The 24,806-nt window shown below is 41.8% G+C and overlaps 1 protein-coding gene across 14 annotated transcripts in view; it reads right to left on the reverse strand.

Moving 5' to 3' along the window:
* The window catches only part of DCDC2 (doublecortin domain containing 2), a 136,385-nt gene that overhangs the window by 74,405 nt on the left and 37,174 nt on the right, over window positions 1-24,806 (reverse strand). For 10 of the 14 annotated variants that reach the window (XR_508289.4, XM_042860482.2, XM_008164466.4 and 7 more), the window contains 4 exons: window positions 20,592-20,606; window positions 7,342-7,418; window positions 7,098-7,229; window positions 1,434-1,580 (listed from right to left, as the gene is read on the reverse strand). Coding sequence is in view for 12 of the 14 variants with exons in the window: in XM_042860482.2 (XP_042716416.2) it covers window positions 1,434-1,580; window positions 7,098-7,229; window positions 7,342-7,418; window positions 20,592-20,606 (371 nt within the window). In the remaining 2 variants the exon portion in view is untranslated. The remainder of the gene's footprint in view (window positions 1-1,433; window positions 1,581-7,097; window positions 7,230-7,341; window positions 7,419-20,591; window positions 20,607-24,806) is intronic. The other 4 variants (XR_010597982.1, XM_065581984.1, XM_042860485.2 and 1 more) reach the window with 1 other exon arrangement.

Genomic DNA, 24,806 nt, shown 5'->3' on the forward strand with positions numbered 1-24,806 from the left:
CCCAACACCTATAATTCAAAGTATCTCCATTGACTTCAGTGGAGCAATGCCGATTTATACCAACTGAGGATCTAGCTCAATATCCCTTAGGCTATAGCTACACAATGAGCTAGGGGTGCAATTCCCCTGCTCGTGTACACATACTCCCGCTAGCTCTCATTAGTGGGTAGGTACTTGGCACAGTTCAGCAGTGCCTCCACTACCGCTACTCATGCTACCACAACTACGCTGCTATTTATACTCATGGCAGCTCGATGAGAACTAGCACAAGTATATGTAGACAAACAGCAAAAATCACACTCCTAGCTCGTAGCATAGACATAGCCTTAGGTTATGCTTTGCACTACTATTCCATTCGTGCCTCAAAAATGTTTTTCTCAGAATATTTTGCGTTACTACTTCTCTCTGTATACAGTTCACAAAAGTCAGTATGTATTGCACTGGAGTTAATTTGCAAAATACGAGACAAATTTTGATCTCACATCAGTTTCTCACTGACATATCTCCACTGATCTCAGTGGAATTATTCCTGATCTACACCAGAGAAAGTGAGAGAATTTGGCCCACATTTTTCTAAAGAATTTAAAAGATCGGTCCAATTTTTAAATGACAGTGATCCAGCAGATACCCATTATGAGCTCAATCTTGCAAACATTACCAGTGTAGTGCTTATTACCATGTATAGTCCCATGGAACTCAATGGGACTACTAATGGTAGTTTTGCAACAAGCCACACAGTGTTCATAGGATCAGTCCCTAAAAGAATATTCGTGTGACAGAGGCAGTGTCTGGTCCTTGGTGTTTGCTCCTTACACAGGTAGTCAGGGGAAGGGCTGGAAGAGTGTGCAGTTGGGAAACAGTGTGTGTGGGGGGTGGGGGAGAGAATACCTTTAAGGAAGGTCACGCTCCACTCCTGGGTCATAGAACTGGCTTACAGCACCTTTTGAAAGAATGCATGCTCCGCACACCATACAAAATATAGTGGGCCTCAGCCACTGTAAATCAGCATAGTTCCATTGAAGACCATAGAGCTATGTGGATTAACACCAGTAGAGGAAAAATCTAGATGGGGAGGGCTGAGCTACAGAATCTCTCTCACGGTGTTCATGTTGTGATACATAATCTCTCACTTTAATGGTACTTTTATGAGAGAAACACATCTTCCCTTCCTCTCAGTTTCCTTCCTCTCTCTGCTAATATTCTTTGTCCTCTTCTTTCTCATGGACATCAACACAGGTTTTTCAAAAAATATATATACAGGTCTGCTTCTGTGTTACATTTTGTGTGTCTCAAATAATGATTTTGTGTTTTATTATGTTTGGTTTGTAAACACAATGACTAACACACAAGGACACGAGTAATATGAAAATACACACACACACACACACACACAGAAACACACACACACACACACGTGTATAAAGAGAGCTTACCCCTGAGGTCTTCTTATTGTAGACTTGCTAAACAGTAGATCACCATAAGGCAACTTCTTAAACTTGTCTCTGCCCACTGCGACATAGAACTGCCCATTCTCCAGATCTGACCCACTCTGAACAAGTTTTCCATCTAAAGTATAAAGCCTGGCAAAACATTAAATGGGGTTTCAATTAGATTTCCTAAGTGCATTGAAAAGCTAGAGTAACCTATCCACTTAAAAATCATGACTGATTCTTTTCGTCCTTAATTTACTGGACTTCAAAAGCAGAGCTATAACAGTTGTCATACAAATATATATACCGCTATACCCCCAAAGAATCAAATACAAGGAAAGAAATATCAAACTATCCATCCACATCACAACTTGGATCAAGCCGCATGGTACTTGGGATTCAAGCAGGTGAGCAGAGAAATCTAATTTGGGAATGATCTCTCATTGTCATGGGTGAACTGTGTCAGCTAATGAAACGAGAACTATTGGGAGACAGATAGAGGGTTTCCTCTATCCGGTAACTGGAATAAATATAAGAACTACTGGATTTCTGTACTCAGAGAAACTTTATTCTCTAGAGCTAAATGTGATCTGTTCCACTGGCTCTCAACCTTTTTCATTCTAGGACCCTCTTTTCCATATCAGGATTCACTTCCCGTCCAGCTGTATGGAAAAGGCAGGTAGGTCATCACCCCAAGATTCAGAACCCATCTTCTATTCATTTCAAATGTGAACATAATTATGCATAGTACTTTTATTCACACAGGGTATCTATGCTGGATTGGGCTTTTTTTGTTGTGGTGGGTATTGTTAATATATTATCAGGTCACTTTTACTTTATAGTAGCGTTTCTCAAACTGGGGACACCTGGAGGTCCCCGAGAGTGCCCCAGGGGTCCGCAGGCCCCGTTGATCAACTCCTCCCCCTCTCTCCCAGCGCCTCCTGAACGCTAAAGTCTGGAGGCACATCAGGGCTACGGCAGGCTTCCTTCCTGCCCTGGCAGGGGGCCTCTGTGCACTGCCCACTACCCAGGTGCCGATTCCGCAGCTCTCATTGGCCGGGAACTGCAGCCAATGGGTGCTGTGGGGGCGGTGCCTGCGGACATGGGCAGTGCACAGAACCCCCTTGGTCCCCCCGCCTAGGAACTGCTGCCAGAGAGATGTGTCAGTCGCTTTCTGGAGCCACCTGAGGTCCCAGAGTCCCTCCCGGGGTCCACAGCCTGCACCCCAATCCCCTACACTAGCCTGGTGAAAGTGAGTGAGGGTGGGGGAGAGCGAGTGACAGAGGGAGGGGGGATAGACTGAGTGGGGCTAGGGCCTCGGAGAAGGGGCAGGGAAGGGGCGTGGCCTCAGAGAAGGAGGCAGGGCAAGGGCGGCACGGGGGGCCTTGGGGATCCCCGAAAAATTTTAAATCAAAATAGGGGTCCTTGAGTTGCTAAAGTTTGAGAACCGCTGCATTATAGCAAGGAACAGTATGTATAAAACAATTAAAATACCAAGAGCTAATGTCTGCGTTGTACCAGAGAGATCTTTACCATAATAATCTCGGTATATAGAGTAACAGACTATTGTGTGTACACATGCATTTACTGAGGGTGAAGGAAGAAACTTGTTGCTTGGGGATTTCTATTTCTCTTCTGTCAGAATCAGCTCATTTCCAAATCTCTGAATTTATACAAGAAAGATCACAAGGGGGTGGAGGGAATCCCTCTACACTGAACGGGTTCTACCCTGTGCAGCACGTTCCACAACTCAACAACAGGAGCATGTTTACATAATTAAATTTAACATTCAAACATCTGTATTTGAGAAGCCTTCTAGAGGGCGTGTGCATATTATCCACAAAGTGCACATACAGCAAATGGATGCACACTATACTGACATAAACAAATATTAATTTCTCAACAAGTCCACCTCAACAAGCTTTTTTCCCAACGGATATATACAGATATGTGCAAGATGAGAGAGCTGAGCTAAGTCAGAAAATTCTGTATTTTATAAAAAAGAAAAAGCTACTTTTCCCCATAATTCTTTTTACACTAACTTCCGACAGTCAGTATTAGTCAGATGAATCCATTGCCCTTTGAAGCCAGACATACACTTGGTTTAATCTTGCATGAAATAACATAAAAAAGCACAATTTGCAAAAATACTCTGACATATTTTTGTAACCCATAATGCATCATTAATCCCCCAGATGTGGAAGTTCTTCAGTTTTCTAGGTGCAACAAATTGTATACTAACATAGGTAACTTTTTTGTTCTTATTTTATATTAATACCAATCTCCACTTTTAAACTTTGCTGTTTCCTTGCATATCTAGTATGTCATCCCAAATGCACTTCCACTACTACAAAGTATACCTAGTAGTTCTTTTTTAAATACAAACATTTCATGGTAATGGCTGCACTTGAAAAAACACTTATGCTTCATTGCCACATAAAAGCCACCAGTAATGATGAAACAATATTAATAAGCAAACAAGCCCATAAAGACAAGGAAACCTAAAATCAATAAGGAAACTCATTTCTGAATTCACCTCATTGTGTTTGTTAGACCACACACTGTTTGGAGAACCCTGGAAAACATCCTTCCTGTGCCTGCCCCCACTCTTGGGGAGCTTGGCAGGGAGAATCAGTGACTTGATAAATGTCATGCATGAAACCACAAAACTTGGCAGCTATGTTGTTAATGATGAGGAAAAGAAAAACACCACACATGTAGTGTCATTCTCGTAATTCTGTTTTTTCTTGTTTAATAAGAAGTACTATCTTTCTGGCATCAATGGTCTCACAGGATGACAACACAGTGACTATAAACCACAGCAATTAATTTGTAACTTATTAAGGAACAATGATCACTTTACTAACTTATTTAGTATGTATTCCTAGCATTTTAAGGAACAGAATATGAAAACTAGGTTAATAGGAAACCAGAAAAGGAAAACACTGAATGGTTCAAATGCCATACATAGACACCGACTCTGTGGGTGCTGAGCACCCACCGGCAACCTCCCTATCAGCTCTCCCCCACCCCACCCGCAACGCCTCCTGCCCACTGATGGGCCCTGCAGATCAGCACCTCCTCCTCCCTCCCCGTGCCTCCCACCTGCCGTGATCAGCTGTTTTGCAGCGTGCAGGAGGCTTTGGGGAGGAGGGGAGAGGAGTGAAGACACAGCGCGCTCAGGGGAGGTGGAGGATCTAGGCGGGAAGAGGAGGGGCAGGAGTGGAGCGGGCAGGGCCGGCTCTAGGTTTTTTGACGACCCAAGCAAAAAATTTTATGGCTGCCCTCCACCCCAGCCCTGGGCTCTCCCACGCACCCGCACCCCTTGCCGCCCCAGCGCTGGCCTCTCCCCCCCACCCCACCCGCACTGCCTGCCGCCCCAGCGCTGGGCTTCCCCCCACCAGCGCTGACGCCGCCCGCTTCCCCCCTCGCCTCCAGCCGGTCCAGCGCTGGCAGGGTCAGGGTAAGCAGCGGGGCTCCCGGGGCGCGCCTCAGCCCAGGGTCCCTCCAGCCAGGGCTCCCGCCTCCAGGACTGGCCAGGACCAGGGAGGACAGAGCTGGGGGACCACCCCGGCAAGGGGCTGAGGAGCTGGGGTAGGGCAGCCCCAGAGGGAGCAGAGCCCCAGAGAGCGGGACGCGTGCCCCGCATGGCAGCGCCCCATCCTCTATGGCCCCGCTTCTGCTGCTGCTCCTGGCCGCCCTGCCGCAGTCCCTGGGCGGCTCTGGCCACTTCGCCCAGCCCCGGCTGCGGCGCTGGGGGGTGGCTGCCCTGCGGCAAATGCAGGCGGCCCCCAGATGGAGTGTCCCGTGCTCGGAGCCCGCCCGGCCATAAGGTGTGGGCGCTGTTCCCCAATGTGAACCGCTGCGGCCCCAGGGTGCCCCCGGTGCAGGACGCGCTGCTTCTGCCAGGGCCGGCTCTAGGCTTTTGCTGCCCAAGTGCCAAAAAAAAAAAATGCTGCCCCTGAAAATGTGCTGCCCAACCACCTGCTTGGTTTGCTGGTGCCTAGAGCCGGCCCTGGGAGCGGGGGTGGGAAGTGGGAGGGTGGGGCCTTGAGGGAAGGGGTGGGGTGGGGTGGGGGGCGGAGCCTAGGGCAGAGCTGGGGGTCCAGTATCCTCCGGCACTTTGGAAAGTCGGCGCTTGCGATGTCATGTGCATTTTTAGCATCAAAAATAACACAAAACACTGAACTGCAACCATAGTTACCTAAAGAATAATTTATACCTTTCTGTACATAATTTGGTTATTTCTTACACCAAGTAGTGACATCAAACTGTGAGAGCAAACCTCTAATTGTTTATTAATTTCAAAACAATCTGGAGATGAAAACAGAGGTCCTGATCTTCAGATGGTAAAAAGTGACATCACTTCACTGGAGCTACAATTTCTACCTGCTGAGGATCTGACCGAAAGAGTTGTCATGTATGTTTACATCTATTTTACTGTATATAACATCTTAGATGTCCCAAAAAATACTGTGTTTTGTGAGTCTAGTGATGTTGATAGAAACATGGAGCTGGGGATGAGGGAACTGGATGGAAGCTAGCTGGCAGAGAGTCAACCCACACAAGACTGAGGTTATACAGCGGGGGAGATTTTTTCATCTCTTATTATTTGGGGGGAGTTTCTCTTTTTGTGATACAGCTTTACAACCTGGAGGTCTTACTGACTCCCACCTGCTCCAGAATAGCTTAGTAAGCAACAGTTGCAAAGAGTGCTTCACTGGTACAGGGCTGTGACCTTTTCTCTCGGATGCAGACCTTACCTAAGTTAACCATGCCTTTCCCATCTGCAAAGTGGATTACTGTAATGTGCCCTACACATGGGGATGTACTGGAAGGCCACAAATTTTGTTAGTACAGGATTTGGCAGCCTGCTTACTTCAGTGTTTCCCACAGAGAGCACATTTAATCTGTGCTCAAGGACTTGAACTGGCTCCCAAATAATTTCCAGGTACAATTAAAGGGGCTGATTTTAAGTTTTAAAGCCCTAAATGATTTGGGAACTACCTACCTGAGAGATCATCTCTCCTCTAATCGATACTGTATCAACTGAGATGAGATGAGATGCTTGTATAACTTTGGAACCAGCTTCCCACCTTGGTCTGACAGAGATTGAGCTGGTTGACTTTCTGAGCATGCTGCAGGGCCCAAGTCATCAGAAAATGGTGGGCTGTGGATAGAGCTGGTTGAAAGAAATTAGATGGGCCAGTTTCCCATTGAAAAATGCAGGGTTTTTATAACTGAACTATTTTGTGGGAACATGTTAATTTTGATAAAACGCTTCATGACAAAAGTCAAAACGTTTCATTTCAATAATGTTAAAACATTATATTTTGACTTTATTGTTTTTATTTTGTTTTTATTTTGTTACATTAAATATTAATGTCAATGTTGTATTGTCCTTATATATTATATTTAAAATTATATATGTCAGAACTATAAAGCCAAAATAAAACATTTCAACTGTACTGAATCAACTTTTTTGGAACTTCCATTTAAGTGGAAATGCAAAATTTCAGATTTTCATTCTGATTAGGAACAATTTTTTTCAAAATGTCAGAATTTCCTGTGGAATAGAAATTCAGTTCCCAACCAGCTCTATTTATAGAGATTTAAAGATATGTGAATATGTAAAGTATAGGTTATAAATATACAACTTCCCCATACCTGTGCACAGCTCCACTTCGGAGGGTTACTTTTTCTGTCACCATTTCAAGAACATGATCCCACTGATTTAGTGTTTTTCTAGGGATGAAGAGGCGCACTGCTGGATTTATAAGGTCTCCATTAGCAATCAGACTGGAAGAATAAAGGAAAGTTAAATAATGTGTAGCTGTGTTTAAATAAAACTCAATAAAAACAAGAAAAAGACGATGGTGGATTACCTCCCCTAACAGAAAATCCTACTTACAAAATAGTGCATGGCTCTTGAAGTGGTTTTCGAAACCGTGCTGACACATTGATTCTACGGTGAGTAACTGGCTTCACCTGGAAGGACAAAAGTATAAAGTCATTTATTCTGTCTTTATCTTAGGACAGGACTTTTTAAAAAAATTATTCCATTTTACTTTTACCTCACTCCTCTTTTTCCAGCAGTAAGTTTAAACTTCACACTACTGCCATCTGGCACTAAGCACTCTCTGGTATAACAGCATACTATAATGACTGGGGCCCTTCTTGGGGGAATTATATTAGGTTATAAAATTTGGACCTTGACCTTTTGCCTTCATGAAGACCTTCCTTCCCACCCCCTTATAAAGCTTTCCTCTATCCCTCCCAATATGCAGGAGTTATGTCGCCATAAACATACACCTGCCACAAAACCTGCACTGAACTTCAGAGCTCTGCAGATGCCATTACTGACTTGCCAGTAAGTGCTGTTGAGTCACACAAGGGTCAACCTCCCAAACTTCACCCCTGACTTCTGACGGTGTTTCTGTCTTAGTTCATGCCTACTGGTTCGGAAAGTCAAACCTGCATCTTCAATTCGGTATAATAGCTAAGTACCTCTAGGCCTTAGAGTTTAACAAATATTTTGCTCTTAAAAAGCCCTTTTCATCCAGCTCTTTTTATTATCAAAGCACTTTACAAAAGAGGGTAAGTACAAGTCTCATTTTACAGATGGGAAAAGGCGCACAGGTAGAAGTTTGTGGCATTCCAAATAGAACATAGGCTGCCTGATCCCCAGACACGGGCATTCATCACTAGACCATACTGCCTCCCTTTTTAATAAACACGGTGTTCAGAGTGCTCAGTAGTCATGACATTAATATTTAATAGACAGTTATCCAATGCTATCAAGCTAGGCTTCCACATGGCATTCATCACATTCTTTCAAATTTTCAAGTAAAAAAATAAACACATAAAAGGTAAACACATCTTCTTCCCCTCACTTCCCCCCGCAAAAATCAATTAAAGGGAAGACTTTTCATCTACTATAATTCACAAATCATTGAGCCAGGTGGGCTGACCAAATCCCGAACAAACATCCAAAAATAAAGGAAAATGTATTTACAATCTCACAATACTCCAAGAAAGGGTCACAGGTTTGAAGGATTCAACACACCATACTCACAAATAGAAACATGCTTCGCAATACTTATATAGTTAGCGCAAGTTACATGCCCAATCGTAGGATGAAAAATAGCCCATGCTTTAGTCCCTTATAAGCTTTATCAGTCCTCGTCCACACATAAAGTTAATTAATAAGCCTCATTTCAACTTGGGGAAAACTACCATTTATATCTTCAAATGGCTTTACAAACAAACAAATTAATTCAACCTGAAAACACCCTGTAAGTATTATCATCTGCCTTGTACAGATTGGAAAACTGACAAAGAGGTTAAGGGATTTGCCAGATAGTCACAAATTTTAGGGTCAGGAGAGATTATTATGACCATCTAGTCTGATGTCCTGCACAACACAGGCCAGATAACCTCATCCAGTTATCCCTGCATCAAGACGATATTTAGAATCATAGAAGCATATAACTGGAAGGGACCTCGAGAGGTCAAGTAGTTCAGTCCCCTGCACTCAAGGCAGGACTAAGTATTGTCTAGACCATCCCTAACAGGTGTTTGTCCAACCTGCTCTTAAAAATCCCCAATGATGGAGATTCCACAACCTCCCTAGGCAATTTATTCCAGTGCTTAACCACTCTGACAGTTAGGAAGCTTTTCCTAAGGTCCAACCTAAACCACCCTTGCTGCAATTTAAGCCCATTGCTTCTTGTCTTATCCTCAGAGGTTAAGAAGAACAATTTTTCTCTGTCCTCCTTGTAACAGCCTTTTATGTACTTGAAAACTGTTATCATGTCCTCTCTCAGTCTTCTCTTCTCCAAACTAAACAAACCCAATTTTTTCAATCTTCCCTCATAGGTCATGTTTTCTAGACCTTTAATCATTGTTGTTGCTCTTCTCTGGACTTTCTCCAATTTGTCCACATCTTTCCTGAAATGTGGCACAATACTCCAGTTGAGGCCTAATCAGCGGGGAGTAGAGCAGAAGAATTACTTCTCATGTCTTGCTTACATCCCAGAATGATGTTTGCTTTTTTTGCAACAGTGTTACACTGTTGGCTCATATTTAGCTTGTGATCCACTATGACACCCAGATCCCTTTCCGCAGTACTCCTTCCTAGGCACATTTCCCGTTTTGTAGGTGTTCCTTCCTAAGTAGAGTACTTTGCATTTGTCCTTATTGAATTTCATCCACTTTACTTCAAACCATTTCTCCAGTTTGTCCAGATCATTTTGAATTTTAATCCTATCCTCCAAAGCACTTGCAACTCCTCCCAGCATGGTATCGTCCGCAACCTTTATAAGTGAACTCTCTATCCCATTATCTCAATCATTGATGATGATATTGAACAGAACCGGAACCAGAACCAATCCCTGCTGGACCCCACTTGTTATGCCTTCCACCATGACTGTGAACCACTGATAACTACTCTCTGGGAATGATTTCCCAACCAGTTATGCACCCACCTTATTGTAGCTCCATCTAGGTTGCATTTCCCTAGTTTGTTTATGAGAAGGTCATGTGAAACAGTATCAAAAGCCTTACTAAAGTCAAGATATACCACATCTACCACTTCTCCCCTATCCACAAGGCTTGTTAACCTATCAAAAAAAGCTGTCAGGTTGGTTTGACACAATTTGTTTTTGACAAATCCATGCTGACTGTTCCGTATCACCTCATTATCTTCTGTGATACAATAGTGTCTGCAAATTGATTTCTAAATTATTTTCTCCATTATCTTTCTGGTATAGAAGGTAAGCTTACTGGTCTGTAATTCCCCGGGTTGTCCTTATTTCCCTTTTTATAGATGGGCACTATATTTGCCATCTTCCAGTCTTCTGGAATGTCTCCTGTCTTCCATGACTTTTCAAAGATAATTGCTAATGGCTCAGATATCTCCTCAGTCAGCTCCTTGAGTATTCTAGGATGCATTTCATCAGGCCCTGGTGACTTGAAGACGTCTAAGTAATTTTTGACTTATTCTTTCCCTATTTTTGCCTCTGATCCTACCTCATTTTCATTGGCATTCACTATGTTAGATGTCCAATCACCACCAACCTTCTGGGGGAAAACCGAAACAAAGAAGTCATTAAGCACCTCTGTCATTTCCACTTTTTCTGTTATTGTCTTTCCCCTCACATTGAGTACCGGGCCTAGTCTATCCTTGGTCTTTCTCTTGCTTCTAAGGTATTTGTAGAATGTTTTCTTGTTACCGTTTATGTCCCTAGCTAGTTTGATCTCGTTTTGTGCCTTGGCCTTTCTAATTTTGTCCCTACATACTTGTGTTATTTGTTTTTATTCATCCTTTGTAATTTGACCGAGTTTCCACTTTTTGTAGGACTCTTTTTTGAGTTTTAGATCATTAAAGATCTCCTGGTTAAGCCACTTGCTTAGGTCTCTTGCCATACTGCCTATCTTTCCTACACAGTGGAATAGTTTGCTCTTGTGCCCTTAATAATGTCTCTTTGAAAAACTGCCAACTGTCTTCCATTGTTTTTCCCCTTAGACTTGCTTCCCATGGGATTTTACCTACCAACTCCCTGAGTTTGCTAAAGTCTGCCTTCTCGAAATCCATTGTCTTTATTGTGCTGTTCTCCCTCCTACCATTCCTTAGAATCATGAACGCTACCGTTTCATGATCACTTTCACCCAAGTTGCCTTCCACTTTCAAATTCTCAACCAGTTCCTCCCTATTTGTCAAACTCAAATCTAGAACAGCCTCCCCCCTAATTTTCTGGTTTATCTACCACATATATTTTAGAAAGACATCCAGTGTTGATTTAAAGACTTCCAGAGATGGAGAATCCACCACATAGCTAGGTAAATTGTTCCAATGGCTAGTTACCCTGACTTTAAAATGTGCATCTTGTTTTTACTCTGAGTTTCTCTAGCTTCACCTTCCAGTCATTGGCTCTTGTTATGTATTTGTCTGCTAAATTAAAGATCCTTCTCTATCAGAAATGTTCTCCCCACATAGGCATTTATAGAACGTGATCAAGTCACCTCTTAACCTTCTCTTGGATAAACTAGAATAAGCTATTTTGTCTCTCCCAGTAAGGCAGGTTTTCCAAAGTGTGGACACCAGAACCGGACACAGTATTCCAGTAACGGTCTCATTAAGGCAGTATACATTATACATCTCCCTGCTTCTACTTGATATTCCCCTTAGACATCCAAATATCACATTTTCTCTCTTAATCACCACATCACACTGTTGAATTCATTCAGGGTCAATAAATGGACCCAAGTCAAAGGTTTTAACATGATCCTGTAACTGTCCAACACTAAGCAGTTTTAAACAAGATTCTGGGTTTGGTACACAGAGACTTCAGTCTGCTTTCGTACCATGGCAAACATACCGTTACAAATCTTGTAACCCTTTATTAAAAATACAAAAAAGAAGGAAAAACAGTTATAGCGTTTGAAATGTTAAGTAAGGTTTTCATTTAAGCACCTCTCATTCCCTATCACTTTAACTGTCAAGAGCCTTTAAAAAGGGGGGGAAAAGGGAAACCTTGCTTGACAGTCTATCACAGTAGGAAGATATATATATATATATACACACACAGAGAACATGAAAAAATGGGCATTGCCATACCAATTCTAACGAGACGAATCAATTAAGGTGGGCTATTATCAGCAGGAGAACTCGTTAGAGTTGGTATGGCAACACCCATTTTTTCATGTTCTCTGTATATACATATATATCTTCCTACTGTATTTTCCACTCCATGCATCTGATGAAGTGGGCTTTAGCCCATGAAAGCTTATGCCCAAATAAATTTGTTAGTCTCTAAGGTGCCACAAGTACTCCTCATTCTTTTTGCTAATACAGACTAACATGGCTACCACTCTGAAATCTTTCTATTCGCAGTCTTAAAGCAAGTTGTGAAATACGCAGTCTTGGCTGGCTAAGCCAGACTTATTAAGACAGAAGGCAAAAGGGGAGTGATAATAAAAGAGAAGAAATAAGGCAGGGAAGGAAAAGAACACGTGGGATGGGGGAGGAGGGAGGTGACAAAATCTCACATCCCAGGTTGTGTTTGGGATTTAGTCAGAGCTGGTGGAGGTGGCAATGTCATCTGGTACCTCTCTCTGGCCTACTCTGGTCAGAACATCTCTCAGGATTAGGGTGAAGGTGGTACAGGGTCCCAGGAGAAAGTGGGAGTGGCAGTCATGATGGTAAAACTCACTCTTCTCCTTCTCTCCTCCCTCAGTCAGCCAGTGGCATGGTAGGCCCTCTGCTTCACCTCCACCCAGCCATCCATATTTTCCCCCCAAAGTCTCTTTTTGAGGATCCCAAAAAGGAGTGATGGGTGGAAAGTCCCATCCCCTCATTATTTTGTCCACCAATTAGGCCTAATATCTGCCACACTAATTTTGGTTGATTGATTTCTGGTTCCACACTTTTCTTCTTTTCCAGGCATAATCTTAACACAGTCCTTTAGTTATAACAGTAGGCCTTTTGGTTTAGGCTAATTCAGTCTGCCTCGCTTTTTCACCTTTTCCACATCAACATGTGTTGTTGTAGGTTATTGTGACACTTTATAAACGATCTCACAGCTTTTACAGTTGCGCTCATGATTAAGATAAATGTGTAGGCCCAATTATCACAACAGCGCTTATGGCAGATAGTTATTGATTCTGATCCACAAATTGCTTTCAGAGTCACTACTTTCCAAAATACAGTCCCATCATCCTATATCTGTGACCTACACCCTTTGTTCCCAGATGTATGACCTTGCATTTGGCTGTACTAAAACACAAATTGTTCAAGTAAGCCTACTTTACCAAGCAACCCAGATAATTCTGTAGAACTGACTTGGCCATACCATTACCGCTGCACCAATTATTGTGTCATCTGCAAACTTTACCAGCAATGATTTTATATTTTCCTCCAGATTATTGATAAAGATTTTGAATGAGGCCAAGTAGAGATCCTTGAGGAAGGAACCTCACTAGAAGCACCCCCTATAGATGATGATTCCCCATTTACAATCACTTTTTGGGATCTATCAGTTAGCCAGTTTTTAATCCATATAATGTGTGCTTCATTGACATTGTATGTTTGTATGTTCTATGTATACAGGTACCTTTGTCAGCCAAATTAATCAATAGTAGAGCTAGGATTAGAACTCAGAAATTCTTGACTCGATGTTTAATCTACCAGTTCAGTACTGTCACTCAATCTCTGCACATTTTCAGGTAGCCCATTGCTTAGAATTGCATGTTTTGCTATGAAAGGAAGGAGACTTGGGGTGCTAGTTACCAAAGGTCATTTCTTGAGAGATTCTAAGCATGTGTAACCCATTGATTTTTTGCATTGGGGGTGGGGAGAGGGAGGCAGGATTTGCCTCTCCATAGCAGGGGTCTGAGCGCTCAAAGATTCCATTTCCCAAACCTGCAGGACTCTTGGGATGCACCACAGATGAGGTAATCTGTGTAATGATCACTCTCCTTCAAAAACTTCCTGCCCCCTTCAGCCCATTTGACACTGACTGCTCATCACAACCACGACTGCCCCAGAAATTCCCTAAAGCAGTGGTTTTCAAACTATGGGGAAGGCCTCCCAAGGGTGGCATGAGCTGTGTGCTTTATTTATTGTTGTTGTTATGAGCTCTAGTTGTCAGCCTCAGGTGGCTGGGGCTCATGCAGAAGGGCTATGCACACCTGAGAGGCAGGGATAAAGGGGACAGCCAGAGCTCTGCCACGTGGGCTCTCTTGCTCCTCCCCAATCCCTCACCAGAAATAAGGGTTCAATGGGGCGCTAAGGCTGCTGTGAAAAATGGTGGGTGGCGAATGTGTACTGGGCCGGGGACGGATGTGTAAATGACTACAGACACAAAGAAGGGGAGCCCAATCAAAAAAGTTTCAGAACCACTACCCTAGAGGGGCATGTCCACACCTTGGAGGAGTAAGCAGTGTAAATGACCTCAAACTGTCTGCAGTAATTGATGCTACTTTGGCGTGGGAGAATGGGAGAGGCTGAGGTAGAATTTAACAGACTGCAAAATGCTGCCCATTTAGAATAGCATTCCCCCCACTTCAAATGTGCATGAAATGACTTATCTGTACACAACAGAAGATGGAATGTGGGCAGGAATGCCTGCCCTTAACAGAGCATAAGTAAGGGTTGAACGTTTTAGTTTTTCCTTTTCACTGTGGTCTTAAAAAGTATTATTCTGTTGTTGTGCCTAAAGTTCCAAATGTATTTACAGTCACTGAATATATTTTTGTGTAAAACCTATTTATGATGTCTTTCTGTATTCCAATCTTCTATCTTTTTTTCTAACATGATGATTTTTTCCCCCCTTTGGCAGTGATGCATGTCAAAGAATTCAGTTGGTGGAGGCGTGTGGCAACCCCCTAAAGATATTCCCAGGGTTTACACAGTAACTACCATCAAAGAAGAGTGGCAACATTTACCATTGGTAACATTTCAAGTGAGCTATAATATAAAAGGCAAATATGTATGTTAAAAAAGGACTTAGAGCTGGCATTGTAGTAACTAAGCACCAAAAGCAGGGGGGATAAAAATACGTTTAAAAAAATGAAAGCAATTTTAAAAATTAAATCAATTAAAAAGAGAGATGAAACTTAAAAACAAATTAGAATCTACAGCCCCCTATTGTAGTCACTTACATGGTAAAAAAAAGTTTAATACCGTATAATAGACTATACTAAAATGCTATACATTCAATAGCCATGCAAATATTAAGCACAGTAGATTCATCACAGGTCCCGTTCAGCCTACAATCTATTTTATTTAATACTATTAATGGAACCGAACTAAAGAGATGTTGTAGCCTGGGACTGCCAGATGACTATTGGTCAAGGGGCAGATCCTGCCAACACTACTGAGATTAGCGCTTGCTACTGTGAGCAGGCCCATTGAAGTAGTTCACAGTAGTGAGTACTAAACTCACTAGTGACTGTGCATTTTCAGGATCAAACATACTCCCTGTCCACTCAAGCAAAGCAGGCCCACTACACAGGTCTGGCAGGATTTTGGGATTCCACGAGATGGGCCGGCATTCCTTTGGCACAGGGTAGCTGCAATCTGTGGGGACTAGCTGAGCCCCAGTGTGCGGGAAGCTTTTGGCTACACCCTCAGCAGGGAGACAGATGGAATGGCAGAGGAGGTTAATGCAGCCCTAGACTCGAGAAGTGCCTGTGGAGGGAGCTGGATTCCTGGAACTCCTGTGGATCTCCTCTTCACTAAAGCCATTTCCTGAGGTGGTCGAGGATATCTCTTTGGAGTCTGTTTTGTTCGCCTGTACTATCTGTCTGTAAACCAGTGTGTTCCTTAATGTCTGATCTAAATCCCATTGAAGTCAGTGAGAGCAAGGGTTGCCACATGTCCCAGTTTTCCCAGGGTTTTCCCTTTTTTGAGATAGCTGTCCTGGGAAATCTGTAACGGTGTTCAGGGTACACTGCCAGCTGTTTTTTTAAAGATGTTCCTGTAGCTGCTGTCAGTGTCAAAGGATCATTTACCAATGTAACCTGTGTAGCAAAGAGCTTCAAAGCCAAGAAGCCAGGAAACATTTTGAAAAGCATGCTGCTGAGGGCTATGATGACAATAATCATACTTTAGTAGTCACTAGTCTGAATATTTAGACCCAGATCTTGGGCTGTGTTCAAAGAACAACTGATGCAGAGTATATTCCCCTCCCAACCAATGCTGGGGCTCTCAGTCCAATCTGCAGCATAAAGCAGACTGGCTTCAGTACTTAACAGTATTTGTCTATCTAAAAGACTGATTTGATCCTTTGGTTCCAGATTCTCCAAACCTGATCCTTACGTCACTACTAATATCCTAAACATCAACATCCCAGGGTGCTCGGGAACAGAGAAAGATGTTCCACACGAAGGGGCTTTTTTGTAGGATTTCCCTCCTTCCCCAGTAATGTGGCCCTTCAACACCCTACTTGTTATATTTCCTTTTAGATTCTGGAACAGATTTCCCCCACTGAACACAAGGCCAGCAAGAAATGCATTTCAAGAATCTTCAAAAGCACCAGAAGAAGCAGATGGAGAGGCAACCACTTTTCAGACATAATAAAATAATAATAATACTTTTATATAGGACTTCTCATCAATATTCCTCAAAGCGCTTTATAAAGGAGGGCTGTATCATTATCCCCATTTTATAAACTGAGGCACAGATAGGTGAAGTGATTTGCCCAATACCATCCAGTACACCTCTGACAGAGCCAGGAACAGAATCCAAGTCTCCTGAGTCCCAGTCCAGTGCTCTATCCACTAACCCATACTGCCTCCTGGAAGTGGCTACCTCCCCCAGGCACATCAGCATGAACAGACTCGCCGATGTGTAGTTCTCTGGCCTTATATTATGAAATCATTCACTTTTGGTATCGGCTGTCCACTGCCTCTACAACCCAAAACATGGATGCATATGAAAGTTTCTTCTTTCTTTTTAATTAAATTAACCCAGTGATCCCATTTGACCTTCAGATAGAAGTTCAAAACTACAAAGGTACAAAAAACAGCACAGAAAGTACTTAAGCTTTCTGAAGTGCGTATATTTAAAAAAAATCTTTACAGACTGCTTCCTTTCAATGAACATTAGAGGTCATTTTTTCAAAGGCCCTAGGCATTGCACCTATAAGCCTTTTGACTTTCTAACAATGGGGTAATTATACTTTTACCCTATTTCTGAACATAAATGAGAACTGTGTGCATGCACAACCATTTTGCAGGTGCAAATTTGTAAGCCAACTTTGAAAACATTTCCCCAAGGTTACAATCCCAACTGGACATTTAAGGCTCTAGCAGCATAATTCCTTGACCATTAATGAGAGCTGAGTGGCTAACATGTCATGCATCAAGTTTAAAGATTTAACCTTAAAAGCTTCAAAAACTTATCAGTGAATGCTTTTAACAGTTAATACTACTTATGATGAGATGCAAGCTAAGCACAGGTGTAGCCTATTCACTTGCTAAAAAGCTGAAACTATTTAAGAATATATATTTATTATTTAGATATTAAGAAACAAAAAACTGGGTGTAGCCACTTCCATCAGCTTGTTTCCCCTCATCACACCAAACCCCTCCCATCATTTAACACCTACACACCTTTTCTAATGGCTGTTCAACATTTTCAGGGCTGACTCCTGCATCTGACATGCACTCACAGCCTCCCGTCTACCTTAACGAAAGTTTCTGCAGGCAAGAACTATATGATTGGGCCCATTAACATCATATATATACTGCAAACATTAAATAACCTATCAAACTACATTCTTCAATATACTTTGTTGCACCCAGATTTCAGTGACCCACACTTCATTGGAGAGCTAGTTAAAGAAGTGCTCTCTAATCACAAAGAACAAACCATTTAGGTTATTCCCTGGCGTGTCCAATTAATTACTGTAGTTGTTTCTGCAAGCTGATGAAACCATAAATTTCTAGCCAAGTTCCTCAGTAGGCCACTATGTTGTTGCACTTGGCCCCTGAGGACAGATACAGTGTGAGAGCGGCTAAGGGCTCATTTATTATTGAAAGGTTTGTATTTCTGCCAATAATAGACACTATGGCTTCAGCCTGCAAGTCTGTCTTTTGGGTTACCCTCTAAACAAAGAGCCATTTTATTCCCAGCAGCCTTCTCTGGTCTATCTAGAAAACAAGATAGCCCCATTTTTAAATGAGCAAATCATTAGGGAATGCAAGATGGGAACAGTTTGGGTAAAGCCATTATATTTTTCCCTTTTACTCCAAACGTGGCACAAGTAAGAACAAAATAAAACCCTACACAGTTCTGCATGTTTGTTAAAATCAAACATGCCTTATATTAAAGGCAAAAAAGCTACATTAGCACAACATTAAAGGTTGCCAGTTTAAGTCCACACACAAAAATCAGAAAGTAGAAAATGTTAAGGTTCCCAGAGCAACATTAACCCACTCTAACTGCACATAAATATTTGCCATAGTACACAGAGTAGAAGCTTTAGTAATTGACAATACTGCACACAGTGGCCCAGATTGTGTCTAACACGCACTGGACCTTTTGGGGGGTAGAACAGAACTGCACTGCTCTATAGGAAGTCCTTTTGGCATTCCCCGCTGTACAATGGGAACAGACCTGCTGCATTGCTCCTAGGATTCTCTCTCACCCTTGTGTGGACAGTTATGCTGCATTGGCAGGTCTGAAAGGGGCAGGTCTTCCCCTACCCTCTTTGGGGTGGCTACCCCTTCAAGGTCACCACTACAATTATGCCTGACCCTGGTTCAGGTGGCAAAAGGCAGGAAAGACTCTTTGCACCCATCTCTACACTGTGCACATGCCCAAAGACCGAGCACAATCTGGCCCTGTATATGTGGAATAGGTACAGGAGAAAGATAGGAGAAAAGAATAAACCACAAAAAGAAACACTAGCTGAAATACTATGGAGTTCTGCAACTGAGTTTTGCACACCATAAGTTTTCAAATCAGTAAGTATGTAGCCACACAAGCATGCTCACTACAGTGCTACCATTTTAAACAAAGCACAGTGTATATAGCATTACAGACACTTAAAGCCTCATAACCACATTTCTCTCATTTACACATTGCTTTTCTGTTTCACATTTCCCTAACAGCACAGTCTTAACAGCTATCAGTTCACACATTAGACCGACTTCTGCCTAGCCATTGCTAAGCTACCTCTAGGTATGAAAAGAGCTGTATTTTCTAAGACAGCAATATATTTTAAATACACAAAACACATAAATAAGAGTAGGGTGACCAGATGTCCCGATTTTATAGGGACAGTCCCGATTTTTGGGTCTTTTTCTTATATAGCTCCTATTACCCCCGACCCCCTGTCCCGATTTTTCACACTTGCTGTCTGGTCACCCTAAATAATAGGCTGGGTGCTCAGCTGGTGTAAAACAATGCAGTTCCATTGAAGTCAATGGAGCTATGCCAATTTACACCAGCTGAATATCTGGCTCAGTGTTTGTTTAAGGCATACATTGATGTGCTCATATTTCCTTTGTAGGAGAGACCACAATGGCATAGTGTCTGGAATAGTCTGACCCCTCCGGGGCTACAAAGTTACATATTAACCCAAGTGAAGCCTTGGGTAAATATTTGCACTTATGTTAAGAAGCCAGCACCACTAGAACCTAAATCCTCTAATGCACGGTAGTTTAATTTCACTTTAATCAGCATAGTTTTATTGACTTCCATGAGAATCTGGCCCCCTTATGCTTTCATATCTAAGCTCCCTCAATTTCTTTCAAATGGGCCATTTCAAGGCAGTTTCCATCTACCACCTGGTGAAAATTGCCTAGGTAATAATTTCTTATTTGTGTGAGGTCCCAGTTTATCATGTTAAATGATAGCACACAGCAGGACTGTACAATTTTAAGAAAGGAAGCGAAGAGCACTGTATCCAACTTAAACTTCAGGGCAATTTTATGTTATTACTTACATTAGAATTTGTCAGTCTATAGGAGCCAACCCCAGTAGTCTTGTGAAATACAGCATGGTATCTCTAACGCTTACAACCATCATGGATGTCTCTGTTATATTTCATCTAAAAAGATGGCATCTCCAACACTGCTGTTCTGTTCTCGCTAATGCCATATTTGTTCATTATTGACTCAGCAATAAAACAGCAAAATGACTTTTTACAGCACACTGAGATTTTCTTGGAGGTCTCCCATACAACTACTAACTAAACTCAACTCAGCTTAGCTTCTGAAATCTGATGAGATCACAGCCTCAGGTGGTCATGGCTTCTGAAATTCAAGCATTCACAGAACACTGATTCTGAGGCCTCTAAAGTGTGTATCTTTAAGCCAAACTTTCATCCTCACTTTTTGCAGCATGACTGAGGCTCATAGCAAAACCTAGGGTACTAAAGCTGGGATTTCTATGCGAGGAAGTGCCTAAATCCCATTCATTTTAATGGAGTAGGGTGCCTAACTCTCTTAAGCCCCTTTGAAAATCCCAACCAGAATGTGCATTAAACTTCTAATAAAAGCATGATATGTAAAAATTATCGTCATTCTATAACAAACACTCCATACGTCATTTATCCTTATACTATAGTCCTTACAGGTATTTATTAAATATTCATAAAATTTGGCAATAATATACACATACACACACTGCTAGCTAATACTTGTACTTACATCTTCCACTGTTAACTGTTGGCAAAAAAAAAAAAAAACAATATGTTTAGCAATTAAATAATTAACATATATACAATCAAATTATCCATAATAAACATACACAAGTTTCTATCTATCAGACAAAAATTCAGCATAAAACACTTTCTAAGTCTATTTTTCAAGTTTTAATAGAGAGTGATCTTGTGCTCTTGAAGGTGAGCGACTGAAGCATTAGTTTAACGCTAGCATTAGAACTATGTTAACGATGAATTTATTGCTCATGAAAATGAGAAATTGTCAACACTGTGGGTACGTCTTCACTACCCGCCGTATCGGCGGGTAGCAATCGATTTATCCGGGATTGATATATTGCGTCTCGTTAAGACGCGATATATTGATCCCCAAACGCGCTCACCATCAACTCCGGAACTCCACCAGAGCGAGCGGCGGTAGCGCAGTCGACGGGGGAGCCGCGGCCGATCCCGCACCATGTGGACCCCAGGTAATTCGATCCAAGATACTTCGAATTCAGCTACGCTATTCGCGTAGCTGAAGTTGCGTACCTTGGAACCATTCCCCGCCCCCCGCAGTGTAGACCAGCCCCCAGGGTTAAGCACCACTTGTGAAAGTGAAGTCTGCAATAGCACCACATTGGTCAGGCAACCCGAGCAGTATGCAATTCAATGCTTCAAGCTGAAATCACAATTAAGTACAGTTACTGGTATGAAGACTTTCAGCAACACTGCAGGGGCACAGGCTATATTGGCTTGGGACTCAGAGACACATTCCAAGACTTTCATGAGTGTATTAACCATTAACAGGTAAAGAAAAAAGTATCTAAGAGTGACATTTGAATCAACAGAAGACCCTGTCTACACTGGGATCAGAACTATGCTTGCTACAACTGCGTCTCTCACAGCCAGAGCCATAAAACCAAAGATGTAGCAAATGGTATATTTCTCTTTGGGCTAATTAACATGTAAGCTTATTTGTTGATTATCATATTTATAGTTTTAGAATCTATGAATGGTACGTTATATGACTTCACTTTCCTCCTTCTCCTCTCCCCTTTCCCACACAAAGAGAGGACAGTCTAGTTACAAATAAGAAACTTAGACCCCAGTCTAGCAAAGTACTTAAACTTCTACTGGGCTGAGCGTATACAGGACTTTGCAGAAGGTGCTCAACACTTTGCAGAATTAAGCTCTTAATACTTGAAAATTACATAGTTGATTACATACTATTATCATTGTATTCTGTGGTGGCACACACCAATATTTAATCAGACATGAGAAGCAGTGGATTGCTGTGAGGGAAGGGGGGGAACTGCATCTGGTACATTAGGAAGATTGATTTAGACTAAAATCAAGGCAATTTTCGTCACCTTGAAGAGAGTTAAAAATAGAATGAAAGCATTCATCTTAGCTTGTCTTCTCCTTCCGGCAAGCAACAAACATGACTGCACATCTGCGATCTGAAATCCGTGCCAAAGGATGAAAGTCTGGAGGCACCTGCACTGATTGCTACACTGATGGAATTCATTTAATCTCTAGCTAAAACATGACATGACTAAACTGATCTGCTGCCTTGTCCTGTTCAAAACAAACACCCTAGCAAAGGGGCTCACCTGAACAGCTTCAAGCCTTCCCTCACATACCCGCATGTATGTATAAAGCCATTCTTTGGGCCAGATTCTCAGCAGGTGTAAATCAGTGTAGCTTCATTAAAGTTGATAGCCCTATTCCAATTTATAGCAGCAAAGGATATGGCCCACTGCTACTGCAGTAAGTATTATTATATGTCTATGGCAAAACTAGTGTCTATCACATTACTCATGTTACTATATAGCTAAACCTTTTGAAATTTGAAAGATTTCAACTCAGTGTTGCATACCAAACTTATCAGCTCATATAATGAGCCATGGCTTGGCCAGTTTGTTACAATGGCCAGTTTGTTAACCCCAGGAAAATTGAGAACAAATGTTTGCTTTCCCTAAGGGCAGAGCTGGGGTCAAAAGAACTGAAACCCCATTAACATACATCATCCTGGATGTTCAAAGCTTGTGATGCAAATGAAAGTAGGTTCACGGTTCAATGGTCAAAAGCAAAGAAAAAAAGATAAACGTCACCTTTATTTTATTTTATTTTAAAAGCTATCACAGCACATGAAACAATTTTATCCACCACATAAATATAAAATTTTTATTACTGGTGTTCTTTATGTATGCTTCTTAAAGATATAGGACCAGATTCACCAGCATGTTCTAAATGTTTTGTACCATTCCATTGACCCAAAGCAGTGACCGACCAATTATAGATTCATAAATTACTCTAGGTTTATGGCTGTATTACATCACTGAATGGTGCAAAGCAACCACAATGTATCAGTGGACCTGGCCACAGTTTCTTTATCTTTAGCTAGAGGCCTACCTCTATTGGCGTGGAAATAAAGTACTCCTAGAGATGTCTAGAGCTGCTAGCTCTACAAAGACACATTTAACATCCATGGGCCATATTAACTCACTGGGTTCTCTCAGCTTCCATGGATAGTCTGGCATTTGGCAGTTTACACACAATCTTCTCTCCTGTCAACCAGCACAATCCCTATTGAGCATAACTGAGCAGGAAAGAGGCAGTGCCAGGCCAATATGTATTTGCTGATTCAGCAAATCTTCCAGGCAGCCTCTGACAGCAAGGCTCCTAGAGAGCCCCCACAAGCATTTAAAGCTGCCCTCTTCCACTGAAAACCATAAAGAAGGCTCCCGCTCACCTCCAGAGTAAATCTTACTCCACAGCAGCTATCTATGTCAATAGAAGAGCATTGTCGTTTGTACCCTCTGTGCCTATGTGCGCATATCTGGCCCCATGTATGCAAGTTCTGGAGGGAAAATTCTATTATATTCAACATGTATCACTGTAAACTCCTCAAAGCAGAGATTACAGGCCAGCTCCTCAGTTGGCATAAACCAGAGTAGCTTCATTGGTTTCAACATAGTTATACAGATTTACATCAACTGAGGATCTGATTTCATGTCTCTGTCTTGTCCAGCATCAAGTTCACTGTGGATACTTAAATAATAATCTAGATAATCATCTGGAGAAACCTCATCAGAAACTAAATACATGGGGAGGGTCTGTTATGAGGAAGGGGCAGAAGGGGCTCAGCAACTTCACTCAGATTTTTCTCCTCATTCAAAATGAATGGACAGACTGGGGGTGCCTTCTACACAGCGTATTTGCTGTCTCACCCTTTTCACCTCTGACACCCTCAGGTTTGAGCTTCATTTAAGATAAAATAAAAGGTCTTTACCCCCCAAGGCTGCAGAGAAAAGCTTGAAGATGTGGACCATAAAGGTTCAAAAACAAGAAATCAAATTTTTACAAAAGTATTATTTTTGAAAATCTCTTGATTTTTAATCCACTGTCATTTGTGTGTGTGTGTGTGTGTGTGTGTGTGTGTGTGATTTATGATTTTTGAACACTTGGGGAAGGCAATGCTGCTTACAGAAAATGCCAGTATTTATACTTACATGGAGTTGTACCTCATTAAAGACTGCAGAACTGGACCCAAAAAAATGAAATTATAGTTCGCTTCCTTGAAAACATCAGCCATATTAATTACCTAGAAGAGACTAATTAGCTACCCTTATGTTAAATCCAATACAAAACTTAAAATCTCCATGCGCTTGATCCAAAGCCCATTTAAGTCAGTGGGAGTCTTTCTGTTGACTTCAGAGGGCTTTGAACCAGTCCATAAATAGGCTCATTACAAAGGTACATGGAATTATAAAAATTAAGATAATCTATTCCATATACATTGCTAATGCAGATAGCAGCAGAATGATTAGCTTTCCAAAATACATAATCCCAATTAGCAGTATGTACAAACCAAAAGATACCGTCTGGTCAATTCCATACTGATTCCTACTGGTATTAGTTTGATTATGAACACGCGGAATAGTAGCTATGTTTGTATGTCTTGTTGTGCTAATTACGTTACCAGGATACTAACTACCAAACAATGCCATGCAAAATTTAACTTATAAAGATGTTGCTCCAGAGGTTTAAAAAACATATCAAATGTTTCATTTGCAAGCTTTACACAATCATGGATAGAAAACTAAATCAAAACTTTGGCATCTGTACCCTATATTTTGACAATTTCATGCTGTATGTTATACCAGCAGCAATATTTTTAATACAGTTAATTATATCCCACTTCAGAAAATGAGGAATT

Source organism: Chrysemys picta, chromosome 2, assembly GCF_011386835.1.
Source record: "Chrysemys picta bellii isolate R12L10 chromosome 2, ASM1138683v2, whole genome shotgun sequence".
NCBI classification, from domain to species: domain Eukaryota; kingdom Metazoa; phylum Chordata; order Testudines; family Emydidae; genus Chrysemys; species Chrysemys picta.